The sequence below is a fragment of the Haliotis asinina genome, chromosome 6, assembly GCF_037392515.1.
Source record: "Haliotis asinina isolate JCU_RB_2024 chromosome 6, JCU_Hal_asi_v2, whole genome shotgun sequence".
Classification (NCBI taxonomy): Eukaryota; Metazoa; Mollusca; class Gastropoda; order Lepetellida; family Haliotidae; genus Haliotis; species Haliotis asinina.
Window position 1 is genome coordinate 63,660,533 of NC_090285.1, and position 11,262 is coordinate 63,671,794.

General features: G+C 38.0%; 2 protein-coding genes across 5 annotated transcripts in view; both read right to left on the reverse strand.

Annotated features, from left to right (window-relative positions):
- Nucleotides 1-4,239, reverse strand: part of LOC137286649 (tyrosine-protein phosphatase 10D-like) — a 39,645-nt gene extending 35,406 nt beyond the window's left edge. For all 4 annotated transcript variants that reach the window (XM_067818615.1, XM_067818612.1, XM_067818614.1 and 1 more), the window contains exon 1: nt 1,817-4,239. In XM_067818615.1, the coding sequence (XP_067674716.1) occupies nt 1,817-1,858 (42 nt within the window). In that variant the 5' untranslated portion in view covers nt 1,859-4,239. The remainder of the gene's footprint in view (nt 1-1,816) is intronic.
- Nucleotides 4,240-5,697: 1,458 nt separating this feature from the next.
- On the reverse strand, nt 5,698-10,710 carry LOC137288006 (uncharacterized). The gene is made up of 7 exons (XM_067820367.1): nt 10,584-10,710; nt 9,472-9,630; nt 9,296-9,343; nt 8,963-9,029; nt 8,174-8,244; nt 7,837-7,927; nt 5,698-5,908 (listed from the first exon to the last, which is right to left on the reverse strand). The coding sequence occupies exons 1-7, from the start codon at nt 10,708-10,710 to the stop codon at nt 5,728-5,730; spliced, it is 744 nt and encodes a 247-aa protein (XP_067676468.1). The 3' UTR covers nt 5,698-5,727.
- Between the last annotated feature and the right edge of the window lie 552 nt (nt 10,711-11,262).

An 11,262-nucleotide genomic window follows, 5' to 3' on the forward strand; every position in this document is an offset into this window, starting at 1 on the left:
TTACAAGCAATCAGCCAGTTATCCACCCCGATTCACAAATCTAGGACACCTATCACGCTCGGGACTATGCAAACTGTTTCCTACTCTCTTTAGATCTGTCATTAGCTTCTCTGATACAATGAAGTATCTTGATGAACTAACTTGTCGAACAGTGTTTTATGCCCAAATCCATTCATGAAGATATGAATACACAATATCATTTAGAAAGTGAGAGCCGCTGTGGCTTTCTTTGTGTGCTAGCGAATAGCTGCATGCCTCACTCTGAGAGTGCTTGTTCGAATCCTGGATGGGACTAAACCAAAAGGACTTGAATGTGTACTTCACTGACAAAGTGCAATGTCCGATCACCGGAAATGATGACCGATTGACTTGTGGTCATACTCTTACAGACATCTTTAAGCTTTTAGCTATCGAAAGAGGCGTGCTCTCTTTCGCCAGTGCGATGGGGTAGCCTAGGGGTTTCCCGTGTTCTGGATGAACACACATGAGTGAAATGTGTGAAGCCCATGTCTGAGGCCCCTGATAAGATACTGCTGTAATAGTATTGTTAGCGGGGTAAAACTGAACTCAGTCGCTGTCTTTATCTGACCCGATATCCGTCTCCTCCAGTACATGCAGAAAGTTCTAGCTTGAATCTATTTTAACTCGTTCAATGGTGTCATTGGACTAATGGGGATTGATGTGAAAAGATCGGGAAGAGACTTCCTCAAATCAGTTATCAAGACTCTTAAAGAACATTTTAAAAAATATCAGTCTAGGTGGGGTTGAAAAATATTATCTGTTCAGGTCAAGCCTTTCTTAATCATAATCGTATCAAGCCGTGAAGATCCGGGTAACAATTGGGCCTCAGCAACCTATGCTTGTCGTAAGAGGAGACTAGCGGGGTCGGGTGGTGATCGGGTAATTTGGTTGACACATCGACATCATCGCTTTTCAATTGCGTAGATGGATGCTCTACAATGCATTTGATATCAGAAGTAAACGCAGCGTATTTTGCTGTTACAAATATATGTATTGAATTTGTGTGCATTTCGAATTGGTATATCAACACAGTTAACATTTTCACAAGCCTTCCGTCCTCCAAACAACATGTGCAAATGGGAGAATAACCACTTTCGATTTCCTGACAGCACAGCCTAAACTGGTCTTAAAAAGTCTCAATAGCTGTAAACATGATGTGGCATGACAACCGAAAATCATTCATGACACAGATCTTGGCGAATACTGAAACTGAATATAAGCTTGATCTTGACCGACGTGTAGGTCGTGCGTACTGTCAACACCAATGCAGTAATGATGTCCCAACATACATGTACTATAGCCGTAGGCGGTGACATGCTTTGGCACATTAATCAGGAATACTGATCGCCGATCAAGCTAGTAAATCATTTTAGCAATATGCGTGTGTAATCTGCTGAGGAATGCCAACTTTTAGATATGTCCAGTTATATTCCAGTCTTTTGCATTTCATCAAACACGCATTCACGCTACTAAACAACTAAATACAATTTTATATATGTATGATATTTATTTACCCCAATAATTAATGGTTACACGTAATGTCAAACCAAACAAAATATACCGCATCAAAACACTAGTCAGGGTGTGTCTCTGTAATACAGTTTCTTCACAAATCTTTTAAATGAAACTCTAACACGAATTACATCGGTATATAAAATCGGAGCGATGTGTGTGTCTCTTATTCATATGGAAACAAGCTCGCTAAACCCAATACGAGTCAATATCGGGCTTTGTCGTACACCCCACAACGAGCATCATATTATGTCTAGAGAAAATAAAGGAACGAACTACTCACAAGTATTGCTGTGTAGATCAACAGGCGTACCGAACCGTCCATTTTGAAAAGAGTTCCTGGGTTAATGTACAAGAGACATAGAAATTCCGCTAGTTAATGATACTAAATGTAGTCCGGCGATGTTTCGTCCACGTTAGTCACATTTCCTCGCCCACCACCCTAGCCCTTCATTTACTTCCTGATAGGAGCAGTGCATTAAAGCGCTGTTATAGACTCGGTTTCGTTTGCCGCATGTTAGAATTTTTGCTTCATACAGACTGTGAAAACATTATCCATACTTCCCTGTACGTGGTAACCGACTTCGACCATGGTAGAAGTTACACAAATGAATGATAACAATGGAAGTATTCTCTGTATTTCACTGTTTCGTTAAAAAACAATGTCATATGTTGATATTTCATGTACAGCCCCATGATTGAGGAAATCGATGTATATTATGAAACCCAGTGATGCCGGTTTATCTCGCCAAGTACCTATTTATCTATATCTATATCTATTTATCTATATTTACACAGATATAGATACATACACATAATTACATACATATATTAATATATACACACTTACACACACACGCGTGCCTACATACACACATACGTGCATACATACATAAGCACATACAGACACACACACACACACACACACACACACACATACATGCATACATATATATTGGCATTACTTGTCAATCAGGCTACCACGCCCCAGCTAGTTCCCAGCTGTCTGTACCATGATTGAAACAGGCTTCCTTTTGGCGGAAATCCATTGTCTTTTGTAATGTGTGATATGATATAATTAGATTTAGATAAAAAAATCTGAATTGGGTCATTTGTCTTGTTGTTGTGACATATTCAGACATACGAATGAATACATCCATGATGGTGTATCAAGAATATGCTTACGGGAAATGGTTGTTTTGGAAAATGATATCATATAGTTGTGGTTTGGGTCTCAGTGTCTTCATCATGTTTGCAAATGTTTGGTTTAATCTGTTTACTCTACGTGGCGTTTAATAGGTGAGTGAGTGAATTTAGTTTTACACCGCACTTAGTAATATTCCAGCCATACGGTGGCAATCTGTAAATAATCGAATACGGATCAGACAATCTACTGATCAACAGAATGAGCATCGAGCTGCTCAGTTGGGAAGCGATGACATTTCTCAGCCATGTCAGCGAACCTGAGCACTTGATCCCGTTAGTCGCCTCTTACAAGCATGAGTTGCTGAAAGCCAATATTCTAACCCGCACCTCCACAGGTTGTATTTTACAGGTTCTGTCTACCGAGTCAGGCATGATTTCAAGACGTGGAGATCGGGGCAAGAATTGGGCTTTACTAACCAAGGCTTGTCGTTGACATGGTTAATGCTTGCATAGTCAGATGCTCATGATGTCAGCCACTGAACTATCTGGTCCACATGTGATAATTCAAGGCCTGGAAACAATTGAAAGTGCTGCCAGTTGTAAAGAAATATATGGTTTTACCACTCATGAAAAGTGAGGTGAATGATATGGCGAAAAACGTACACTTGAATACTTACACTTATATGTGTGTCTGCAAGTGTGTGTAACTGCTTGTATGGTCCAGTGAAAGTCTACTGACATATCGTGCTACAGTCTGATAGAACATTCAAATCTTTACCTCCTCCTAACCTCCCAGTCCTTGTATTATCCCCCTAATGGTAACATCAAGCAACATCGCCGAACGACATTTCGATATAACCGGATCACACCACCGGATCACACCACCGGATCACACCATCTCTGTTGATCTGGATCCTGGTCCTGAAATGGCCTTGGAGCTAAGACTATCGCATATCCCATGCTTAACATACACTGAAACAGTGCTAAACCAGCTTTGTGCAGGTGGGCCTGGACCCACATTTGACTATCTTAGCAAGACAAATACTGTGTAATGCAGGCAGGGTATTTACAGAGTCGATCTATGAAAGATACAAAGAATCATTTTATTTTATTATTTTTTTTTATTCCCGGTGCAAGCTATTGTACGATATAACATAGATAGGAGAAATGGTTTGATCAGCGTGTACCTTAAAGTATATGTACAATAATGTTTAGCATTACATACATCATGAATTTGATCAGCGTCTTTCTTAAAATACTGTACAATAAACCTAGAATACTCCACTTCATGAAAACAGAAACAAACAGTTGGAGTGGCATCTTTCTTACAAAAATATGTAGAGGAAAATTAGAATTATGTACTTACACAATTAAACTAGACTTATACACTAAGATATAAAATAATCAGTTTGAGCAACATCCTTCGGAAAAATGAACAGAAAAAAAATAGAATTATACACTTGATGGAAACGAAGTGAAACTAGATATTCCAGACATGTAAAATGAAATTTGAGGTGAGACTTTTCCAAGCACGTTTGCACAGAATAACAATGAAGTTGTTACGACAGTTACAGGTAAGAACTAGTATAATCAGCGCCATAACTAGCATCCATTGCCATTCATTTAATTTCAAGAGTTTCCAAAAAACGTACATGAAAATTACAATAATTATTACACATTAACATAATTAATGAAGCAACGGTCCAACGCTCTGAATTGAATTCTAGCACTGTTGTCCTGCTTATAGTAACAACGGTACAAGAATCATTTTCGAAATGGAGCACTTAAAAATAAAAAAAGTCTGTCCACAACTTTTGTCATTTTTTTCTACTTCTCAGCTTCTAAATAGCAACTAAAAAATAAAAATATGTTTTGCGCATAAGGTTTGATTCACGAGCGATAACCCTTGGAAACATTGAATTTCTATTCACAGTTGTACAGTGCAAAATATGCAAAGCGAAATTACATAAATTGTACAAGTAAGCTGGCCGAAATCAATTTTCTTGAAACTCGAATCATTTTCACAACTTTGCAATTACTATATTGACAAAAGAATATATTCATGATCATTTGGAATATTTCAAAGATAGCACAAAATATAAATCATTCATAAATTTTTATATCTGAGTTTGAATAAAAGGTATACTTGTGTTTAACCTTTAAACGTTTAGCACTGTAATGTCTCAGTAGCAGACTGCATCATTGTCAATCTTACAGTACATTGCACAATGTGCAACCGATGCGTTTACTTGCTTTTATGGCAGTGTACATACATACCGAGTAATAACTACTCTCGCGATAGCATGAGAGTAGTTACTTATAGATCTGTGAAACTGTTGCAACATATATGGGTGCATAAAACTATATAGAAATCTACTTCTTCTTCATTGTATTTAGCTACCGTGAAGATCCGGGATAGAATTGATCTCCAGTAGCCAGTGCTTAAGAGACGAGTAACCTGAACGTGTGGTCAGGCTCGCTGACTTGGTAGACACGTGTCATCATGTCCCAATAGCGTAGACCGATGCTCGTTCTGTTGAACACTGGATTGTCTAGCCCAGACGCGAGGTATATACAGACCACCGCCATCAAACTGGAATATTGCTTAATGCGGTGTAAAACTATGATCATCCACCCCTGTAAAATCGAGATGGTGTCTGTAAGTTTTACGTTTTTCTTATTTATTCACCAGCTACTGGAATGGCCATCAAACCATTGTTACTACAGCAATTACAATTACATCGCATTGATAACATTGACAAGTTCTATACAGCTATGCGTCTGTTAGTGCATTGTGCTTGAAAGCATGTAGCACGTCACTCAGGTAAAACATTCACAAGATTGTATTGAGGTGTTTGGCCAGCAAATACCGGAACATCTGACAACTGTAGCTGTTCTGAATGGACATACCTCTGTACTGAGAATGACAACGAATGAAACTGGAAACCAGCATTACGAGTTTTCGCTCTTTGTTGAGTAGTGTACAACATCTGTCACTACACTGTAACTAGTGGACGTATTGCGGGTATTATTGGATAAGGATAAAGTTTACTGTACTTCCTCATACACATGCAACGCTTCATACTCTGGGCTGGGCCGTTCCACAGTAGGGGAGATGTAATCCGCCATTGACCAGTCCCAACCATTCCGTCGGCTATTTCTGTAGTAAACTCTATAGTCCACCGTTCCCTCCCGCTCGTCACTGTGGGTATTGTTGGTGTTTCTTTTTCTGAGAATTATATCATCGTCATTGGAATAAAGAGCATTCCAAATATGTTTTTATAATGAACAAATATTCCATATTCAGACCAAACTCTGTAAAGCGCGACCCCAGACCATGATCTAACGCAAAAGAAACCTCTATGGCCTTAAGTTCGATTCTAACTATACCATGGCTTAAGGTAATTTATAAAGGTATTGAGTAATCGGTCAGTAAATTTATTTTAGTTTCTACGTGTTCTTAACAATATTCCTACAATATCACAGAATGGGATACCAGAAACGGGTGTCTCATCCCTTGCACCCATGTAGGGAATCAAACCTGGGTCTTCGGCATGGATTTCACCACAAGACTACCCCCATCGCCCCAAGACTGCGAAGAAATGTTGAAATGGATGTTTTCATATGCGTTTTATCGGTTGGTCTGACAGTTGCAATAAAAGAGGTTTTCCCATAATCAGGTTTAGCTCATAGGTTGTCGTGGTAATTATTTAATAATCAGACTTTAGGCAAGTATAAACATTGAATAACACAGGTAATTTATGAATAAACCCTCTGCATTGATATCTACATAAACTCAAAGGTAATGCTATTATGGACGCTTTAGGACAAGATAGTCTCACTCAGATACCCGGAATATTGCTGCAACCCATGCACGTGCCCAGGTAAAAGACGTTATTCTGTAATCAGATACATAGAGATATTTCGCAAATCAGAAATCGCTAATCACTAAGGGTAAGTCGATCCTTGTATCTGATATATTTTCCTTGATACTAGGAAGTGAAAAAAAGCATTTATTTTTTGCTGTTTGTTTCTCAGTTGAAAACAAGGATCCGAAACTAAAAACACACAGATACACTGATATCATGAATGTGGATGTACAGACCTTTCACGTGGGATTCGGGACAGATGGAGGAATAAATACTGGAGTTATCATAGCAGATTGAAAAGTACCTCCACAGAAAAAGTCTAAGTTATGCCATTTAAGCACATTTCTGGGATTTTCCTGCTTTTCCAGATAAAAGGTTTTTATGCCTTTGCGTGTATTTATGTGTCGGGACCTTGTCGCACCTTGGTGTCTGGTGAAATGCTAAAGCAGATTATTGGAATTTCTTTTGTTGCTTAAATTTCAATGGGAGGGTTAGACGAGCCTGCGTGACTCCATCATTCATGTATGCGTCGATCCCTATCACACGGTTTCAATAGCAGCTAATGAACTGAACCAAGAGTGCAAAATTATACAAGCGTATACCCTTGAGCTCACGACAGTTATTTGAATATTGTTTCACACTGAAATAATAGTTCTTTGACAGATGTCCGTATATAATAGAATCTTAGTCAGGCAATAGAAAATTAGTCATTCTAAACCTGTCTGTGGACCTTAACGACACAGTAGCATCACTAATGACGAGCCGGAAACCTCCAAGTCATTATTATAACTGACTAGCCTGATGATTTAATGTCACTGAAATGTACATATCAGATTTCACTTTCACTCTGAAAGTGTTGTCATTTTACAAAATATCAAATGATATGTCTTATAGTATTCTCTTCTTGTGTTCAGCACAAGTCTGATAATTCTAACAAACATTTATTGCGGATGAACATATATTAAAATATATATTTGTGTAATACTCCGAAGGTGTTCTTATTAGATCTTTTTCAGAAACGTATTCCACACTGAAAGAATATGTTTCCGAAAGTATACGCCTATGTGTAACAGTAGCAGAAAAATGAAATAATACACAAGAAATCGATATTCTGTGATGTTGATCGGGTTGTGATGGTCGATATTAGTGTGTGATATCAGTGAGTAGCAACACGTTTGTCTACCCCTGTACATTTTTAATTTTTGGGTTGAAATTCCACATGTTTACTTTCTTTCATTTATAAAACATAGGTTGAACCAAAGGATGTAACCGTGAGGATGTAACCTACTTGGAACGCCATAGAAGGGCAGCAGCGATGATAGTGGCAGCAATTATCACGACCGTCACCAACATTGCGACCACGATAGAGGTGGTATTATCTGTCATAACATAAGTAGATATATGAAGATTTACAATAAACATAGGAATGTGCAGTGTCACAATTATAAATAACAATAACTAATATATTGCATACATCATTTTCAATTAGTTTTTCTTTACCCCAAATGTTGACATAACAATTCGCAACAATACTGTTAGTGTCAATGTTTTTTGTGAGGGTCGTTATGCCCATTGAAAAAAACAACCGATTCTTTTTCAAAAACAGTCCAATGCTGCCAACATACCTTTATTTGTTCGGAAGTCGAATATTGGACTTTTTGTGCAACCCCTCTTTGTGCAACCCACAACAACGTAGCTGTAAATCAAACAAACCAATATATGATTCTGTAACTTTCTATGACACATGTGTCTCATTATATATGACATGCTTCTTGCAACTATTCTGCAATCAGAACAGCTGGTTGGTTGTTTCTTTTACTGTCATATCACAACCTTTCTCTTGTTCAAATTCAAAACATCATTCGCAAGGTTACAGTCCATGTTACAAGAACTTTTGCATCTGAGTATATAAGTTTGTATATTACAAGTATGCTTGCATTGAAATGCAAGTATAACTAGTCATTAAAATCATTTGGATAAATTATCTCAAAGAAGGGAATGCTGGAAAGATTTACAACGAGGAGAGTTCTATGGATAAACACAGATGTACAATTTCTTATTTATGATATGAGTGACGTTTCGGTACGGCTACTAACGCCGTTGTCAAGTAAGTGTTAGTAGCCAAGTCGAAACGTCACTCATATTATGTTAAATGATTTGAATATCATTTTAACTCTCCTTGTTGCTCATCACACCGACTTCTAAATGTCCCTCAAAGAAATTACTGAAAAGTAACTGATTCCACAATGTTGTCCCCAAACGGACAGGATATTTATCAAAGGAAGGTAGTTGAATTCATTTTTCAATATCAGTTAGATTAGCGTTGTAACTGAAATAGTTATTGTGTCGTTTCTTTGAACGGCATAGTGCTGCGTGTACAAATCTCATTAATCAATGACAAACGATTTACGTACTAATATATTGTGTCTGGTGCCAGGTGTGTAGTACAGTGGCCAGTCTTACAGACTTTGTCAGATCCTTCTGAAACAAGGCAGGACAGAATAAAATCTAACACCGACGAAAAACTAAAAATACAAAAAGTACACTTGTTTTTGGCAAGTTTATATGATAAAGATTTCCATGTGACATTATTTTGTTGCAATTACTTTTGCTTGTAGACGACATAACTATTAAGATATTTGAATGTTTTGGATAATAGGAATATACACAATGGGAAGGTAAACATGTACATGTCACACGGAAAGGGAGGTAAGTCTTGATTGATACAGAGTGGAGAAAATGTTTACCTCTACAACACCCGATTCTTATTGCCGGGATATATCCAGATTTGTCATCTGAAATAATCGAATAATTTATAACATTAAACATTGGTTGTCCTCCTTTTAGCAATAGTGCATCGTAGGTCTTAAAACACGTCAACATGTAGAAAACTGTGACAAAACAATTTGCTTATGTTACATACCCTGTAGTACCAACTTTCTCTTGTGTTTTGCAATGTACAAGAGACGCTTTGTTATGGGACCATTTGTACCGTTATCCCAAAATTCAAAGTGGTTTAATATGAACTGAGTGTCGGTGACGTCGGGAGATGGTTGCAATCCCTCTGGCCATTTTGGAGGAACTGCAATATAAATAATATAAGGCTATGTGTGTACTGTATGTTCACTTCATCATCACATCAAATATTCTTTAATCTGGATCAAAGAACTTCAGGCGTCACAAAAACTTTCATATGTTTCTTGGCATGAAGCACCAGTGATCAAGCTAATATCCAATGGATATTGGCACAAATTCTCTGTTTCTATTTTATAACTTTTAGGTCAGTCATCGATACCTGTGGTTTTGGGTGGACGGTTTCGTGGTTAAATAGTAAGAGGTTTGGGAGTTAGATCCTCGGCCTTGTAATACCAAAGGACTTCAAAGATGATACTTGTTGTTGCCGAGCCTAACTCATCAGAGGATTAGGAAGGAAGGTTTGGACGGCCTCTGGTCATTTTACTGAGTCTGATTCGGGTGTCAGTTTTAAACTTCGTATCTCTGTGGACAAGTAAAATTGACTGAGTGTATTCGATCCGACCACATGTCTGCACAGCACAAGCCAAAAGACACAAGCCAAAAGCAAAAAAACAAAGCCCACAAACCTTAAGCCAAAAGCAAAAAACCAAAGCCCAAGCCACAAGCCAGAAACAAGACACAGATGAGTCCATCTTGAGGGCGACGTTGAACCTGATTTCACCTCATCACAAGACCCTCGTAAGGCTTATCTCCCGAATATGAACTAATGTTTGTTTCTACCTATTTTTTCATAGGTGGTAGGGTAGCCTAGTGACTGAATCGTTCCGTCTTCACACTGAAGACCCGGGTTCGATTCCCACATGGTACAATGTGTGAAGCCTATTTATGGTGCCCTACACAGTTATGTTTCTATACTGCTTTAGGCCCAAACTCGCTTGCCTACCCATTTTTATATAGTATGTTGTTCCTTTTACATACGTCTTCAACTACAGTGTACCTGAACACAGCAAAGCAGTCAACGACAACATAACATCCACACACACATTATAAAGAACATACCTCCGATAGGTGCAGGGCACGTCAATTCTGAGGACACATTGTACAGAACATCTTTGTAAGGGACCTGAATCTGGATGCGAAATAAGTGTATGTAAATAGTAGCTCGTACTATCATACAATATATCATTCCATAATTGACAGTTTACATATCTTTCTGATTTTATCTTATTTTTAACAATAAGGAAATTTCACTCAGTTATAATTCTCATCATGCCAGTATCATATGTTATTTAGTTAAATCAGATTTTGCAGAAAAAGACAAATGATATTGGAAGATTATAGTTGGAATATGAGCTGTGTAATAAATTCATCACTGTGTACGACTGGGCGTGTCCTCACCTTGAAGGTATATGTCTGACCCGGATTGACATTAAATACATGTCTGTATTCCGCACCTGATTTATTTCCCTTCGACATGATTCTATGCTTCTGCAATAGGGCGAGGAAATAAAATAAAAAAGTCGGAAGTGATGAAGGAAACATAGTGGATATACCGCAGTTAAATTAGAAAATCCAGATTTGCCTAGTGCCAATATTAACAACAAAAGTTGTTTTTGTTCATTCCAAACGAGAGTATTATCTTCAAGGAATGCTGTCATTTATGCTGTTAGACCAGTTATGTACTCACTTCCGAGTTAGCGGTAACTAAATAGCTGGGCATTGTTGTGCCAATATCTGG

Bases quoted from the DNA above. Each gene is read 5' to 3' on its own strand.
- LOC137288006 (XM_067820367.1), bottom strand. From the start codon at position 10,710: ATGATATATTGTATGATAGTACGAGCTACTATTTACATACACTTATTT. The intron at 9,631-10,583 runs GTATGTTCTTTA...TTTATATTGCAG, and splicing joins GTGCCCTGCACCTATCGGAG to TTCCTCCAAAATGGCCAGAG. The intron at 9,030-9,295 runs GTAAACATTTTC...GCCTTGTTTCAG, and splicing joins AAGAATCGGGTGTTGTAGAG to AAGGATCTGACAAAGTCTGT.